Source organism: Schistocerca nitens, chromosome 5 (assembly GCF_023898315.1).
Source record: "Schistocerca nitens isolate TAMUIC-IGC-003100 chromosome 5, iqSchNite1.1, whole genome shotgun sequence".
Lineage (NCBI taxonomy): Eukaryota > Metazoa > Arthropoda > Insecta > Orthoptera > Acrididae > Schistocerca > Schistocerca nitens.
The window spans coordinates 445338142-445357584 of NC_064618.1; the positions used below are offsets into that span (position 1 = coordinate 445338142).

Consider the following 19443-nt stretch of genomic DNA (forward strand, 5'->3'; position numbering starts at 1 on the left):
ATACCTACAAGTGTGAAGGAAGGAGATACATTTAGTTTCAATAAACCATATCCCATCCAACTAGGAAATTATGGCTTACATTTAGAGTTTGAGTATGAACTAGTGAACTAGTATAAAACCTTAACATTACAGATATCTGAGCCAGATGAGACTTAACCTCATAAACTGTCTCACTTGATATAAGATGTTTCAACGAATTGTCAGTCACAACATGAAGTTGAAAAAACAAATTATATCTGCTAGAAAAAATATATGGAAAAAGTTTCTATCCCTTAAGGCAAAAGAAAATAAGAGGAAAGTAGAAATGGAAGAAAAATTACGAACAGTTTCTGAGCCTCTGAGAGAACTTCTATCAATCAGCAAAAGGAAAGAGGTTTCAAATCCTGTATCTGTACAAACAGATATCACTAAGGTACAAAGTACTGATGTTAAACCCGAACTTGACTTACCTGAAGAAACTTTATCTTCATCAATTTTAAAACAAAATTCCTATTAGAGAACGTGATGAAGTGTATGGAATGAGATATGATCCTGATAATGGGTGGATGATAGGAAGTGAGAAAGTGATAATTGAGGGGGACGATTTAGTTATTAATGGTATAACGTATAATGGAACAAAAGGACTGTACCATTTACTGTTTAGAAACAGACCCTACAAGAAAACATATACAAAAGCTGATCTTTCAACGTATGGAAAAATTTTGAAAGCTACTAATGCACATAGGATAAACTATGCTAGTTATAAACCTGTTAATGCTAATAAGAGTGTCAAGTACCAGACAATTATAAAAGGGCTGCAGACGTATATGGAACCAGATATAAGACTAATTCGCGAAGAATCTAGAGCACAATTATTAGAAGAACATCGTCAACTGAGTGATGATACTTCAGAAAGTGAACCTAAGGTTCAGAGAGGTAAAGGTATCACAGTAAAAAGAAGAGAAAAATTCCCTGTTGTAAAGCAGTGGAAAATATACAATAACAATTTACCTGTAGATTACGTGTATTGGGATAATCCAAATGAACTTGTTGAACGACTTTTCTTCTTGCATGGTTCAAGAGCTGCAGGCAATACATCTCATGACAATGAAATTATTTCTATCGAAGAAGAGTTGAGAGTAGCTGGAATAATTATGTAACTTTATGAGTTACCAGATACTTGGTAGGGATTCTTGATACATATAAAATATAAGTCATGAACATCAAACTAGCAACTGCATAGTTTCTGCTAACTGACTACAGAGAGCAAGCTTCATGATGTACCTCACATTCCTTGAGTGGTTGGAAACCTTTCAAATCGGAAATTGGTACAAAGAACTTTTGCAGTCTGAGGAGCTAGCACATGCTGGTTTCTACAGACCTAATCGCCAACATGATGATGATGATGATGATACTGTAAAATGTATCTATTGTGAAACTGAACAGAGTGAGTGGCAACTGGGTAAAGATCCACTAGTGAGACATTTATGTCACTCTCCAAAATGTCCCTTCGTGTGGTCTGCAGCTATTGATTTATGTCAGATATTCATGTTTAATGAACAGAAGCTGGCACATATCAGACTACCTGCATGGCCTCAGTACTGTTCTCGGATAGCACGTAAAGAATCTTTCAAAAATTGGTCAAAATATCTACCAGTACGACCAGAAAAGTTAGTAGAGGCTGGTTTCTTCTATACTGGCACTGGTGATTCTACAATCTGCTTCTATTGTGGTGGAGGACTACATGATTGGGAGGTGGGCGAAGATCCATGGCAGCAGCACACATTCTGGTATCCTCATTGCAAGTACTTACGGCTTAAGGACAAAATAATACATGAAAGAAAGTCATATGATGAACATGATTAAAATAATCTGTCAATATATTGTATCTACACTTTTTTACTACAATAAGCAACGCTAACAAAGTGGAAAAGTTACTTCTTTATTACCTTATCAATGTGTGTGTGTGTGCGTGTGTGGCGCGTTAGAGAGAGGAACAGAGAGAGAGTTTGAAGGCAATGACCTCTATAAAACAAAATCAAAATATTATAATCTTAGGCTCGAGGCTAGAATGCATACAGTAAAACAACAATGGATGTTATGAATGGTACATACCATAGGGCTATAACGTCACATCACTGAAAATTACTGATTTTTTACTCTTAACAGAAATTGAAACGTAAGTCCATAAGCTACAGGAAAAAACACGTTAGAACTTGCAACGCCAAGTAAAAACAAGACGAGATTCAATGACGTTACAGATAACATACATCAACACTGTTTATGTGATACATAGCGTCACTTGATGACATCACCAATAAGACACTTCAGCACCCTTATCACGTGACGTCATCTGATGACGTCACCGATAAGACATGTCAGGACCTTTATCACATGACGTCATCTGATGACGTTGCCGATAAGACACTTCAGCACTCTTATCAATAACGTCAGCATATGACGTCATTCTGACATCACTGATAAGAGCTCGAGGGCCCCCGGCCGTGGCTGTGCTTGAACATACATACGCTATCTACTTACACAATATCAGCAGACGAGCTCTGTACTCTTAAACGCTCCAAACAAATAAAGCACCACACAGTGCACAGACATGCTCGCAGAGTAGTGCAACAGACGCGCCCAAACACCACCAGCTGCCAAACCGACCAAAAGTCTCTGCTCGGCCTCCCCCAAACATGACCTCAACACAGTCGCATTCGCACCTATCACCGGAGAAATTGATATCGCCTATGCACCTTAGATTACGCTCCAAGGCAGGCCGCGCGCGCGTGCGGTCGGCGAGGAAGGGGATTCCAGTCTCCAGCCAAGTTCATCATCCTAGCGCTCGTGACAGCCGACACATGTGAAAGCTGCATTGTTCTTCTCATGTATACCGCCGGCGTCTCAGATCTGGACCTGCCTTCACGTCTATTCTCAGAATAGCTCATAGCTCGTTGACACACTCAGTTAACGCGGCAGGGAAAACATTTACTACTCGCATGCAACCAAGATGGTGACGGAAAAACCAAATCACTCTGATCTGCGCTGCAGGCACGTGTAATCATTGAGAACACTATTTATTTTTTTCGAACAACTTATGTAACCATACAGTGTATCTATCACGCTATCACAAAACACCAATCCCAGTTGTGCCCCGCACCATGTTGCACAGCCCACAGACAGGCACCCAATCATAATTTCAGTACACACTATAGCAAACTGCTACTAAATAATACATCACACAGGTGTGTAAATACGCTCAGTACTCGTAAACTATCCTAATAATGCATAGCAGAGCCTGCAGATCCGCTCGCAAAATAACTCAGCAGACGTGCACAGGTACCCCCACTCTGTACCCTGCCCACTGGATCGTGAAGTCAGCCAACCGTCTGATTTCAGAGCTCGCACAGCCCCTGCTTGGCTTCCGCAAGCCTGAGTAGGCGCGGTCAACGCATTCATCAGCGGTCAAAGCACACATATGTCCGTCCAGGACCACGATCCAGAGCAGCGGCCACCGAACGTGGGTGAAAGTCAACTTTATATCTACGTAGCATAATTCCAAAACGCAGCCTCCATATGCTAGGCACATCATAGCAGCACATGTCTTTACCTTCTATGACACCGTAGCACACTGCACATTGCCACTTACAAGACATTACACGGCCTTTTAACTAAAAATAACTACACATCCCTGCTCTCGCCTCGTCGCGTGACCAGCCATCTAAAAACCTTCTCAATATTATTCCTACTTTACAACTTTTTTTTTTTAATATGATCTAATTTACACCTCCCACTGCACCTAACCTCACACCCGTCCCACCATCAACATACGCAAACGTCCTCAACTCTATCTTGACACTCATATATCACCCCACAAACCATGCCCATCAATCAATTTACCATTCTCATCCCCTCTTTTCGAATTACGAGGGCAGTTCAATAAGTAATGCAACACATTTTTTTTCTCGGCCAATTTTGGTTGAAAAAACCGGAAATTTCTTGTGGAATATTTTCCAACATTCCCGCTTCGTCTCGTATAGTTTCATTGACTTCCGACAGGTGGCAGCGCTGTACGGAGCTGTTGAAATGGCGTCTGTAACGGATGTGCGTTGCAAACAACGGGCAGTGATCGAGTTTCTTTTGGCGGAAAACCAGGGCATCTCAGATATTCATAGGCGCTTTCAGAATGTCTACGGGGATCTGGCAGTGGACAAAAGCACGGTGAGTCGTTGGGCAAAGCGTGTGTCATCATCGCCGCAAGGTCAAGCAAGACTGTCTGATCTCCCACGTGCGGGCCGGCCGTGCACAGCTGTGACTCCTGCAATGGCGGAGCGTGCGAACGCACTCGTTCGAGATGATCGACGGATCACCATCAAACAACTCAGTGCTCAACTTGACATCTCTGTTGGTAGTGCTGTCACAATTGTCCACCAGTTGGGATATTCAAAGGTTTGTTCCCGCTGGGTCCCTCGTTGTCTAACCGAACACCATAAACAGCAAAGGAGAACCATCTGTGCGGAATTGCTTGCTCGTCATGTGGCTGAGGGTGACAATTTCTTGTCAAAGATTGTTACAGGCGATGAAACATGGGTTCATCACTTCGAACCTGAAACAAAACGGCAATCAATGGAGTGGCGCCACACCCACTGCCCTACCAAGAAAAAGTTTAAAGCCATACCCTCAGCCGGTAAAGTCATGGTTACAGTGTTCTGGGACGCTGAAGGGGTTATTCTGTTCGATGTCCTTCCCCATGATCAAACGATCAACTCTGAAGTGTATTGTGCTACTCTTCAGAAATTGAAGAAACGACTTCAGCGTGTTCGTAGGCACAAAAATCAGAACGAACTTCTCCTTCTTCATGACAACGCAAGACCTCACACAAGTCTTCGCACCCGAGAGGAGCTCACAAAACTTCAGTGGACTGTTCTTCCTCATGCACCCTACAGCCCCGATCTCGCACCGTCGGATTTCCATATGTTTGGCCCAATGAAGGACGCAATCCGTGGGACGCACTACGCGGATGATGAAGAAGTTATTGATGCAGTACGACGTTGGCTCCGACATCGACCAGTGGAATGGTACCGTGCAGGCATACAGGCCCTCATTTCAAGGTGGCGTAAGGCCGCAGCATTGAATGGAGATTACGTTGAAAAATAGTGTTGTGTAGCTAAAAGATTGGGGAATAACCTGGTGTATTTCATTGCTGCATAAAACAACCCCTGTTTCAGAAAAACAATGTGTTGCATTACTTATTGAACTGCCCTCGTACAAACGTAGCCTCTATTTAAACACCAATCAACTCATCTTCCTCGCACTTTCAACAGTAAAATTGATTTTACGCACACCCAGAAATACCATAACCAATTAAAGATTCAAACTTTTATACAAAGCATCAAGCACATACGACAATATTCAAAGCCTGGTCCCTGATCTCTGCAATTTAAGTCAGAGAACGACATATCTATTACCTTCTGCAACCTGTCTATAAACAGAACGAACTCAGTTACTATAACAGAACCTTGTTTTGACCATTCGCCGGAAACGCGCGCAATGTTGTACGCCTCAAACTAGGTACAAGTACAAGAGATCCTCAACACCCTATCACCTTTATCCTCTACCATCAAACAGTGAAAAAGTCGTGAAGGCAACAATGCGACCCACCTCCTGTGCGGACAAATGGAATTCACAATACTCCCCCCCAATAACTCAGAGTGCAACCATCCCAGAATTCCTAACAGCTCACCTAATCCAACACCTCAAACTACAAATGCCTATATGAACAAGATCATATTAAATATACACTCAGGCTGCAGAGAGCCCTTTAAAGTTTGATCACCCATACTCTAAGCGAATGAGAAGCTGCCTCTGGCGCTTGTTCAAACAGTGTTTTCTAAAACTCTTTTGCACACTGCCGAGCATTTCATCTTTCTGCTGCGACTTCGAAGTCATTGTCTGATTCTAAACAGACATTAAGACGGACTGATGCACGGTCTCTCACAGGAAACTATACCTTACACCTCATAAATCATATTTTTACAGTCAATAGAAAAACATTGAATGATTTTAAATAAAGGACACCCACAACACAAGGAAAATAGAAGAGCCTGCTGGCGTTGTAGCCACTTCCCTCGAAAGTGATTGACCACCTCTACATTTAAACTCATATGTCGCAGTGACCAAATAGTTTATAACTCAGCATTCAATTTCTAGTGATTGCTCACTTTTGCACACAAGTACACGATCACTGATTTCGGTGCTAGCAACCCTGGAAGTTGCGGTCCATCAACCAAAATTTCTCCCCCAACTCAAGCAAGAATTGTCAGTCAATCATTATGTTGTACCCAATGCACAGATGCGATGGATAAGACACCACCGATCTACTGATATTATCCATCACAGCTGATATCGCGAAAAATTGTACAGTAGGGCCAACACAAGCCAATCATGTGACAGCTTGTTTTCTTAATTTCAGTATCATAGCTAAACCATACATCCTCTAATTTGCAAGTATCATTGCGATCATTCATAGATGACTGCTCAACACGTCCATTCACACTTAATTCTCGAACACATAAAGACGATCAAATTATACCAGACAACGCTATACATATTTCTAAGACCTCACGCATAGTACTCGATCAATGTCTCTGCGTATGGCGGTCACAGAGATATCTAGTCCTCTTACGTTAAAAGACCATCCTCACCTCGGCATTGACCTACCTACCCCGCAACATTGCTACCCAATTATTCCTCAACCGAGCATACGAATACAGCTACACTCCACCTCTCTTGACTGAATAGAGCTTTCCTAGTCCTAATCCATACAAGTGCACCACATTTCTCGAAATGTAACCAAGTCTTGGAGCTTAGCACACCATATCGATCTATAGTAACAGATCTGAAAGTGCCTTAATTTAATAGCATACAGTTAAGAAGAACAAGAACGGAGCGATATTTATACACAACGTAGTTCGATAGATTTTTAAGCAAATCATCCAATCTATCATGTGTAAAGTATGATCGGTGCATCGGGGATTCCGGTAGGAGAGAGCGAGAGAGAGAGAGAGAGAGAGAGAACATAAACACACACACACTCCTAAGACTAGAACGTTCAGCACTTAGAAACGGGCAACAACCTTAGATCGCTTACTTTTCCGTCCTGTCAGACATACATCCCTCTCCCCGGTCACCTTACGCTGAGCTATCTCTACCCCAATCGTAAAACTTTTCCTTTCTATGATACGAGCCCAGTATAGCCCTGCGGACACGTCTAGTGCCCAATGAACACACCAGATCACGAGTCAGAAATAATACTATTACTCCATCAGGTCTATATAAAAATTGATAGTTATTAGCAGCCGGTACATCCTACAAGCTGACAGATAAGTATTACAGCAGCGTCCAAAATGTGAAAATTAAAACTCATCCCATCACTGACTCTGTAAACTCCCGTCTATCGGGTAAGTGTGTACACAATGATTACAGCCCCTCACAAATACCCACAGCTTAGTTACGACGCTGAAGTCTCGATTTTACACCAAGCATGCGACAGGTTGGGGGTCGCGTAAATCAAAGTGCATTTAGAAAAAATGGCGCGAATTTTGAATTTTGGCGGGAAAATAGTCCAGTTGTGCTACGTCCACTAACCTAAGCCGCCAGAAGAAAAAATGGCGGGAAGTTTCAATTCCAACAGGATAATGCATGCAAAAACCGTACTTGTCTTTTTATTTTTATTGATTATCATTCTTCTTCTTCTTCTTCTTCTGCTTTTACGGCCTCATTGGACCACTTCAGTCAATCATTTCTGGTCCTCTTCTTTGGTATTTTCCCCTTCCGAGTGGCCCAGTATCTCTTCATTCGTTCCGATGCTTTTCGTCGTTCCTCATCTGTAAATACCCTTTTCATTGTATGTCGTTTGTCAATTTTTGGTTTAAATCTTATTTCTGTGTCCTTCAACTTCTTTAAATTTGGCGTTTTGTTCTGCAAATCATCCAGGGTTATTTCCAGTTCTTCCATATCCTCTCTTATTTCCTTAAGCCATCCTCCTTGTTGTTTCAACTTCCAGAGTTTCTCAATAATTTTCCTTGATAATCTGGTTTCTGGTGTCCTCAGAATGTGACCACAAAAAGAGATCCTTTTCTTTCGTATAGTATCAGTGATGGGCTCCAGTTCTCTGTATACCACTTCATTTGGAACTATCCGCCATTGCCCAGCTTTTTGATATTTCTTATTTATGCATGTTCTAGCAATTCTTCTCTCTACTTTTAAAATTTTGTCAATTCTGTTTTTCTGGGTGACTTTAAAAAGAGTTTCACTTCCGTATGTAACCTCTGGTTGAACCACCGTCTTGTAATGTTTTAATTTTGTTTTAATTGATAGACATTTTTTATTGTACGTAGACCACGTTAGTTTTTGAGCTTTTATCATTTTATTAGTTCTTGCTCGCCATGCAGGTTTCTCGTCCAATTTATGTGTTATAATTTCACCCAGGTATTTAAATTGTTTCACTATTTTAATTTCCCTATTATTCACTGTGATGTGATCTATTACAAGTGGATCCGTTACCATTATTTCAGTCTTTTCAAATGATATTTGGAGTCCTAATTTTTGTGCTATATTTTGTAAGCTTGTTATTTGTTTCGTGGCTTCCTGAATATTATTAGCTAGTAATGCTAGGTCATCAGCAAATCCCAAGCAATTTAGGTTTATTTTATCTTTCTTAGTCCCAATTTTAATATTCATAGGATTTTCCTTGTACCATTCTCTCATTACATATTCAAGAGCACAATTGAATAGCAATGGTGATAAACAATCTCCCTGTCTCAACCCTGTTTTAATCGTAAATGGTTCAGATATTTCTCCTCTAAATTTTACTTTGGATTTGGTGTTTGTTAAGGTTAACTGTATCATTTTTATTAATTTAGGATGAAGTCCAAAATTCCTTAATATTTTCATCATTGAAGATCTATGGATGCAATCATACGCCTTTTTGAAATCTACAAAGGTTATGACTAGTTGTTTTTGCCTTCTTTTGTAGACATCCATAACTAACTTCAGGGTGATTATCTGTTCTGGGCAGCTTCTCCAGGATCTAAATCCTCCTTGATATTCTCCCAGTTCCAGTTCTAGCTGATCTTTACAGCGGTTGTATAGTATTCTTGACATGATCTTATACGTGCAGTCCAAAAGGGAAATTCCTCTATAGTTGTCTGGATTTGATTTTTCTCCTTTCTTATGTAATGGATGTATTATAGCAGTAGTCCAATTTTCTGGTAATTTCTCTTCATTCCTGATTTTTACTATGCATTTGTGTAATGCTATCTTTACTGGTTCTGCTGCATATTTCCAAAGTTCAGCAAACGTTTGATCTTCTCCACTTGCTTTGTAGTTTTTGAGTTCTTTCAAAGCTCTGTAGACCTCATTAATTGTAGGTGGATTTATATTTTCTGCTGGTGTTTTAATTGGGGTTTCTGTGTTTATCTGAAGAAGTTCTGGGGGATCTTCACAATTTAGTAACTTGTTAAATATTTCTGCTAGAATTTCTGTATTTTTACTATTGCTATGGGCTAGGCTATTATCTTTATCTTTTAACATTAATGTTGGAGGATCATATCTTTGTAATTGTCTGCCAAATATTTTGTAATAGTCTCTTGAGTTTGTTTTTTCACTATTTGTTTCTATCATTAGAAGTATATCTTTTTGGTACTGACGTTTAACTCTCCTTATTATTTTTTGTGTTGTCTTCCTTTGTTTTGTGAGTTCCAAATATGATTTTTCTGTTTTTTCATTTTGATGCCTTAACCAGGCTTGGTGTCGATCCAACACTGCTTCATCACATTCATCGTTCCACCACTGGTGTTTTTTCCTTGGATTTATAGGGGCAACTTGTTCAGCTATTTGTTTCAATTTGGGAATTATTTCTTCCAGATCATCTGTTATTTTTATATCCCTGGTTTGTGCTTCATAATCCTCATTTTGTATCAGTTTATGAGGGTCATAGGTTCTCTTCTTCTTCTGGTGGGATTTTTTCTTTGCTAATGGAGTTAATTTAATTTTAATGATTATCATTCATTAACATTCATATTTTATTATCATTTATTATTATTAATTATTATTGACCTGCCTCCACTAGAAAATTCCCTCAAAATTCGAATTCCAACTTGATAATGCTTGCAAAACCGTATTTTTATCATTCATTATCATTTATTAAGATTCATTATCATTCATTGTCATTTATTACCATTCATTATCATTTGTTATCATTCATTATCATTTATTATCATTCATTATCATTTATTATAATTATTATTAGAAAAATATTATTACTCCATCAGGTCTATATAAAAAATGATAGTTATTAGCAGCCAGTACATCCTGTAAGCAAACAGATACGTATAACAGCAGCGTCCAACATGTGAAAATTAAAAGTCATCCCGTCATCGACTCTGTAAACTCCCGTCTGTCAGGTAAGTGTGTACACAATGATTACAGGCCCTCACAAATACCCACAGGTAACTTAATTATGACGCTGACGTCTCGATTTTACACCACGCATGCGACAGTGTGGGGATCGCGTAAATCAAAGTGCATTTAGAGGAATGTGTCAGCCTTCATCACACATGAGATGGAAGTCCTCTGATGTCCGACGGGTTCACCGTTAACGATCGCAAGTAGACAGCGCTTTCAACCATATACCAAACACGTAGCCGCATATGACTAGAACGCTAGCTATATCACATGACTAAAGCATCCAAATAGAATACAGGTAAAAAAATCTACCTTCAGCAACTTGTCCTTCTCTAGAATAAATGAGTCAACGTTTGAATCGTACCTAGTTGCAGCTCTGTCTCAATCGATCATCCCGTAAACCCTCTGTTATGATTTAACACAGATGTGAATAAGTTTAGACGTGAATGTTTCTCTGTCCTCCTGAAAAGGATCAAATACAGTATTCAACTCACGTGTATCTCTGCTACCTCAGTAGACATACACTATAATACGAACTCAACGAGAAAAAATTGACTGCCTTCCTTATTCGGCTCGCTTCGAAGTCACCGTTTTCCTGCATTCCTCTTGCTGCCGCATACTTGACTCCATGTACAAATTCCCCCCTGCGAACCAGAAGATAATCAAGTACGTTCTCATTTCCAACACATTTCGGTCTATATTAGGTTAGTTTATATCTGTGCGCTAATCAGTTTTCGCATTTCTTTCGAATGTGGAGGTGACTGGATACGCCTTGGTTACATTTAGAGACAATTTTAGAACACAGAACGATACCTTATGTCGCGGTCGCATGGATGGATCTGAATAATAGGGTAGCGATGTTGTGGGGTAGGTAGGTCAATGCCGAGGTGAGGATGGTCTTTTAACGTAAAAGGACTAGATAGCTCTGTGACGCCATACACAGAGTGATTGATCGAGTACTATGCGTGAGGTCTTAGAAATATGTATAGCGTTGTCTGGTATAATTTGATCGTCTTTATGTGTTCGAGAATTAAGTGTGAATGGACGTGTTGAGCAGTCATCTATGAATGATCGCAATGATACTTGCAAATTAGAGGATGTATGGTTTAGCTATGATACTGAAATTAAGAAAACAAGCTGTCACATGATTGGCCAGTGTTGGACTTACTGTAAAATTTTTCGCGATATCAGCTGTCATGGATAACATTACAGTAGACCAGTGGTGTCTTATCCATCGCATCTGTGCATTGGGTACGACATAATGACTGACTGACATTGCTTGCTTGAGTTGGGGGAGAAATTTTGGTTGATGGACCGCAACTTCCAGGGTTGCTAGCACCGAAATCAGTGATCATGTACTTGTGTGCAAAAGTGAGCAATCACTAGAAATTGAATGCAGAGTTATAAACTATATGGTCACTGCGACATATGAGTTTAAATGTAGAGGTGGTCAATCACTTTCGAGGGAAGTGGCTACAACGCCAGCAGGCTCTTCTATTTTCCTTGTGTTGTGGGTGTCCTTTATTTAAAATCATTCAATGTTTTTCTATTGACTGTAAAAATATGATTTATAAGGTGTAAGGTATAGTTTCCTGTGAGAGACCGTGCATCAGTCCGTCTTCATGTCTGTTTAGAATCAGACAATGACTTCGAAGTCGCGGCAGAAAGATGAAATGCTCGGCAGTGTGCAAAAGAGTTTTAGAAAACACTGTTTGAACAAGCGCCAGAGGCAGCTTCTCATTCGCTTAGAGTATGGGTGATCAAACTTTAAAGGGCTCTCTGCAGCCTGAGTGTATATTTAATATGATCTTGTTCATATAGGCATTTGTAGTTTGAGGTGTTGGATTAGGTGAGCTGTTAGGAATTCTGGGATGGTTGCACTCTGAGTTATTGGGGGGGAGTATTGTGAATTCCATTTGTCCGCACAGGAGGTGGGTCGCATTGGTGCCTTCGCGACTTTTTCACTGTTTGATGGTAGAGGATAAAGGTGATAGGGTGTTGAGGATCTCTTGTACTTGTACCTAGTTTGAGACGTACAACATTGCGCGCATTTCCGGCGAATGGTCAAAACAAGGTTCTGTTATAGTAACTGAGATCGTTCCGTTTATAGACAGGTTGCAGAAGGTAATAGATATGTGTTTCTCCGACTTAAATTGTAGAGATCAGGGACCAGGCTTTGAATATTGTCGTATGTGCTTGATGCTTTGTATAAAAGTTTGAATCTTTAATTGGGTATGGTATTTCTGGGTGTGTATAAAATTAATTTTACTGTTGAAAGTGAGAGGAAGATGTGTTGATTGGTGTTTAGATAGAGGCTACGTTTGTAATTCGAAAAGAGGGGATGAGAATGGTAAATTGATTGATGGGCATGGTTTGTGGGGTGACATATGAGTGTCAAGATAGGGTTGAGGACGTTTGCGTATGGTGATGGTGGGACGGGTGTGAGGTTAAGTGCAGTGGGAGGTGTAAATTAGATCTTATTTTTTTTAAAAAAGTTGTAAAGTAGGATTAATATTGAGAAGGTTTTTAGATGGCTGGTCACGTGACGAGGTGAGAGCAGGGATGTGCAGTTATGTTTAGTTGAAGGGCCGTGTAATGTCTTGTAAGGGGCAATGTGCAGTGTGCTACAGTGTCATAGGAGGTAAAGACATGTGCTGGTATGATGGGTCTAGCGTATGGAGGCTGCGCTTTGGAATAATGCTACGTTGATATAAAGGTGACTTTCACCCGCGTTCGGTCATCGCGGCTTGGGATTACGGTCCTGGACCTACATATGTGTGTGCTTTGACCGCTGATGAGTGCGTTGACCGCGCCAACTTAGGCTTGCGGAAGCCAAGCAGGGGCTGTGCGAGCTCTGAAATCAGACGGATGGCTGACTTCACGATCCAGTGAGCAGGGTACAGAGTGGGGGTACCTGTGCACGTCTGCTGAGTTATTTTGCGAGCGGATCTGCCGGCTCTGCTATGCGTTATTAGGATAGTTTACGAGTACTGAGCGTATTTACACATCTGTGTGATGTATTATTTAGTAGCAGTTTGCCATAGTGTGTACTGAAATTATGATTGGGTGCCTGTCTACATCTACATCTACATCTACATTTATACTCCGCAAGCCACCCAACGGTGTTTGGCGGAGGGCACTTTACGTGCCACTGTCATTACCTCCCTTTCCTGTTCCAGTCGCGTACGGTTCGCGGGAAGAACGACTGTCTGAAAGCCTCCGTGCGCGCTCTAATCTCTCTAATTTTACATTCGTGATCTCCTCGGGAGGTATAAGTAGGGGGAAGCAATATATTCGATACCTCATTCAGAAACGCACCCTCTCGAAACCTGGCGAGCAAGCTACACCGCGATGTAGAGCGCCTCTCTTGCAGAGTCTGCCACTTGAGTTTTCTAAACATCTCCGTAACGCTATCACGGTTACCAAATAACCCTGTGACGAAACGCGCCGCTCTTTTTTGGATCTTCTCTATCTCCTCCATCAACCCGATCTGGTACGGATCCCACATTGATGAGCAATACACAAGTATAGGTCGAACGAGTGTTTTGTGGGCTGTGCAACATGGTCCAGGGCACATCTGGGATTGGTGTTTTGTGACAGCGTGATAGATACACGGTATGGTTACATAAGTTGTTCGAAAAAAAATAAATAGTGTTCTCAATGATTACACGTGCCTGCAGCGCAGATCAGAGTGATTTGGTTTTTCCGTCACCATCTTGGTTGCATGCGAGTAGTAAATGTTTTCCCGGCCGCGTTAATTGAGTGTGTCAACGAGCTATGAGCTATTCTGAGAATAGACGTTAAGGCAGGTCTAGACCTGAGACGCCGGTGGTATACATGAGAAGAACAATGCAGCTTTCACATGTGTCGCCTGTCACGAGCGCTCGGAAGATGAACTTGGCTGGAGACTCTGGGACATGTTGGTGTGATATATATACTCCATTCCTAAATAAAGTAAATTCGTTCCTCCGTCCGTGATATTAGTGAGTTGTACACGTTTGAATACGTATATGAAACTGTAAATTCAATTATTTAATATGGCTGGGGTGGTGAGAGTGACTTAGCAAGCGTTCTCGCGACGAGCGAACGTGCTGTTATACGGTCATGGTGGATTTCACTGTCGGTCAAACTCTGGCGCCAAACGTATCCTTTCTACGGCACGCGGACAACAGGTTCCATCGTGTACGGCATTAAGTGCTTGCGGGCGCGGCCGACCATTTGTGGCGGGACCCTCAGGCGTCGCTCGCCACCGCCTACCTGGCGCGCTAGCCGTGGGGGTGTTGTTGATGTCAGCAGGCCAGGGAGCGGAATCAGTCGGCCGCGCGTACATCAGCTGCACTCTGGAGTTTCGCTGTGTGAGCATGGAGAAGTCACACACCTGCATGACCGTAATGTCTGAAATAAAGAGTAATTTTCCATGTATTTACAGAAGGCTATGTTCGTTGTGTGTATAGAGGATATGTGACGTAAGCGGGGCGGCGGCGCAACGATTGTACAGATATTACGCACGCGCGCGATAGCGAGTCAATTAGCGGGCGTTTTAGTGCGGTCCAAAGGTGCTGTTATATAGTCATGGCGGATTCCACTATCGAGCAAACTTTGCCGCCAAAAGTGTAGCACTACATTCTCGCTTGCACAGGAACACGTGGCGAACGGCTGTGTGAGGTCGGCATCGACAGGTTTGAACGTGGTGCCGAAAGTGTTGCAGGGAAACGGCCGACCGTTGTGCGATTCAGCTCCGAGGCAGAAAATTTTGGTGGGAAACATGTGGAGGCGACGAATGCACGTGGTGAGCGTACAAGGGGCCGCTGTGACGTCAAACTCGACAAGTTCCAGCGTCTCCAGCAAAAACATGTTTACTATGTGGGAGCGATCGCTGGGCTCGCCCCCGTGCTAGTGACCGGCCGCCTCACGTGACAGGCGTAGGTAGTGTCTCAGCATGCTGCCCAGGGGGTGGCGAGGATTTGAACTAATTCAGTTGGAGCGCGGACGTCGTGGTGACTGCACTGCGATATCAAAGATGTGTGTACTGACTGTGTTGGAGAACAAGTGATAACCGTACTGTTTGAAATAAAGTCTTCAGCCCCTTCCCCCCTGCAAAATCAAAGGACGTGACTTACGTTACTATAAGTGCAGTTTATCATTTGACGCGATTATGATAGTCTACCAGTGAAAAGAAAAGATAAGTGACGGAGAAAGCTCTTACATGTTATCAGCTACGGTGTTGGGGATTTGAACTTGTGATGGATTTTTGCTATGGATGTAAGGAGATTGGCTTGCTCACCGAGAATCGGACATCTTGAATAAATAATAAATGATAATAATACATAGAAGTACAGTTTTCGAGACAATATCGTGTTGGAATTTGCATTTGGCGCATTTTTCTAGTGGAGGTAGGCCTATAATAATGAATGATAATAATGAATGATAATAAATGATAATGAATGATAATAAATGATGTGTTGTTGTTGTGGTCTTCAGTCCTGAGACTGGTTTGATGCAGCTCTCCATGCTACTCTATCCTGTGCAAGCTTCTTCGTCTCCCAGTACCTACTGCAACCTACATCCTTCTGAATCTGCTTAGTGTATTGATCTCTTGGTCTCCCTCTACGATTTTTACCCTCCATGCTGCCCTCCCAATGCTAAATTTGTGATCCCTTGATGCCTCAAAACATGTCCTACCAACCGATCCCTTCTTCTAGTCAAGTTGTGCCACAAACTTCTCTTCTCCCCAATCCTATTCAATACCTCCTCATTAGTTACGTGATCTACCCACCTTATCTTCAGCATTCTTCTGTAGCACCACATTTCGAAAGCTTCTATTCTCTTCTTGTCCAAACTGGTTATCGTCCATGTTTCACTTCCATACATGGCTACACTCCATACAAATACTTTCAGAAACGACTTCCTGACACTTAAATCTATACTCGATGTTAACAAATTTCTCTTCTTCAGAAACGATTTCCTTGCCATTGCCAGTCTACATTTTATATCCTCTCTACTTCGACCATCATCAGTTATTTTACTCCCTAAATAGCAAAACTCCTTTACTACTTTAAGTGTCTCATTTCCTAATCTAATCCCCTCAGCATCACCCGATTTAATTAGACTACATTCCATTATCCTCGTTTTGCTTTTGTTGATGTTCATCTTATATCCTCCTTTCAAGACACTGTCCATTCCGTTCAACTGCTCTTCCAAGTCCTTTGCTGTCTCTGACAGAATTACAATGTCATCGGCGAACCTCAAAGTTTTTACTTCTTCTCCATGAATTTTAATACCTACTTCGAATTTTTCTTTTGTTTCCTTTACTGCTTGCTCAATATACAGATTGAATAACATCGGGGAGAGCCTACAACCCTGTCTTACTCCTTTCCCAACCACTGCTTCCCTTTCATGCCCCTGGACTCTTATAACTGCCATCTGGTTTCTGTACAAATTGTAAATAGCCTTTCGCTCCCTGTATTTTACCCCTGCCACCTTCAGAATTTGAAAGAGAGTATTCCAGTTAACGTTGTCAAAAGCTTTCTCTAAGTCTACAAATGCTAGAAACGTAGGTTTGCCTTTTCTTAATCTTTCTTCTAGGATAAGTCGTAAGGTTAGTATTGCCTCACGTGTTCCAACATTTCTACGGAATCCAAACTGATCTTCCCCGAGGTCCGCTTCTACCAGTTTTTCCATTCGTCTGTAAAGAATTCGCGTTAGTATTTTGCAGCTGTGACTTATTAAACTGATAGTTCGATAATTTTCACATCTATCAACACCTGCTTTCTTTGGTATTGGAATTATTATATTCTTCTTGAAGTCTGTGGGTATTTCGCCTGTCTCATACATCTTGCTCACCAGATGGTAGAGTTTTGTCATGACTGGCTCTCCCAAGGCCATCAGTAGTTCTAATGGAATGTTGTCTACTCCCGGGGCCTTGTTTCGACTCAGGTCTTTCAGTGCTCTGTCAAACTCTTCACGCAGTATCTTATCTCCCATTTCATCTTCATCTACATTCTCTTCCATTTCTATAATATTGTCTTGAAGTACATCGCCCTTGTATAAACCCTCTATATACTCCTTCCACCTTTCTGCCTTCCCTTCTTTGCTTAGAACTGGGTTGCCATCTGAGCTCTTGATATTCATACAAGTGGTTCTCTTCTCTCCAAAGGTCTCTTTAATTTTTCTGTAGGCAGTATCTATCTTACCCCTAGTGAGACAAGCCTCTACATCCTTACATTTGTCCTCTAGCCATCCCTGCTTAGCCATTTTGCACTTTCTGTCGATCTCATTTTTGAGACGTTTGTATTCCCTTTTGCCAGATTCATTTACTGCATTTTTATAACGAATGTTAATAAATGATAATGAATAATAAACAAAAGTTAGGTTTTGCAGCCATTATCGTGTTGGAATTTCAATTTGGAGGGAATTTCTAGTGGAGGCAGGTCAATAATAATAAATAATAATAAATGATAATAAATGATAATGAATGATAATAAATGACAATGAATGATAATGAATGTTAATAAATGATAATGAATGAAAATGAATGATAATGAATCTTAATAAATGATAATGAATGATAATGAATAATAAACAAAAGTAAGGTTTTGCAGCCATTATCATGTTGGAATTTGAATTTGGAGGGAATTTTCTAGTGGAGGCAGGTCAATAAGAATAATTAATAATAAATGATAATAAATAATAATAAATGGTAATAAATAATAATAAATGATAATGAATGCTAATAAATGATAATCAATAATAATAATAAAGACAAGTACGGTCTTTGCATGCATTATCCTGTTGGAATTCAAACTTCCTGTCATTTTTTTTCTTCTGGAGGTTTAGGTTAGTGGACGTAGCACAATTGGGCAATTTTTCCGCCAAAATTCTAACTTCCTGCCAATTTTTTTGAAGGTTAGGTTAATGGACATAGCACAATTGGACTATTCTCCGGCCAGAATCCGCCATCTTGGATGACGTCATGCGATGTTTCCAAGTCTACATGCCACCATCTTGGATGACGTCATCTCTGCCATCTTGAATAAATTTGGTAACAGTGGAGAGTGGGGTGGCAAGCCCCTTGTCCCTCTACTAAGGCCGTGCTGGATCCCAATGGCCTCGTATCACTAGCAGTCGAGATGACAGGCATCTTATCCGCATGGCTGTAACGGATCGTGCAGCCACGTCTCGATCCCTGAGTCAACAGATGGGGACGTTGGCAAGACAACAACCATCTGCACGAACAGTTCGACGAAGTTTACCGCAGCAGGGAGTATCTGCTTGGAGACCATGGCTGCGGTTACCCTTGACGCTGCATCACAGACAGGAGCGCCTGCGATGGTGTACTCAATGACGAACCTGGGTGCACGAATGGCAAAACGTCATTTTTTCGGATGAATCCAGGTTCTGTTTACAGCATCATGATGGTCGCATCCGTGTTTGGCGACATCGAGATGAACGAACATTGGAAGCATGTATTCGTCATCGCCATACTGGCGTATCACCTGGCGTGATGGTACGGGGTGCCATTGGTTACACGTCTCGGTCACCTCTTGTTCGCATTGACGGCCCTTTGAACAGTGGACGTTACATTTCAGATGTGTTACGACCCGTGGCTCTACCCTTCATTCGATCCCTGCGAAACCCTACATTTCAGCAGGATAATGCACGATCGCATGTTGCAGGTCCTGTATGGGCCTTTCTGGATACAGAAAATTTTCGACTGCTGCCATGGCCAGCACATTCTGCATATCTCTCACCAACTGAAAACGTCCGGAACACTACCAAACTTCAGTTTGTAACTGTTAATGGAGCAGTGACAAAAACTTTTTTTCATACCTTTGTGGAGGATTCGTCTTAAACAACTCGATACTCGTATCAAATCCTGTTATTTTCATTGGATACAATCCCCTTTACCTCATTAATTTCAGTTATTTGCTTGATTCCTGACTAAATTGTTTTAATATTCCCGTCTGCTAGTTCTAACTCATAAATCAATGGAATTAC

General features: G+C 41.4%; 1 protein-coding gene across 1 annotated transcript; it reads left to right on the plus strand.

Moving 5' to 3' along the window:
• The first annotated feature begins 1257 nt into the window (after positions 1-1257).
• Positions 1258-1845, plus strand: LOC126260516 (baculoviral IAP repeat-containing protein 3-like). Its single transcript, XM_049957849.1, has one exon. The coding sequence runs from the start codon at positions 1258-1260 to the stop codon at positions 1843-1845; it is 588 nt and encodes a 195-aa protein (XP_049813806.1).
• Positions 1846-19443: the final 17598 nt, after the last annotated feature.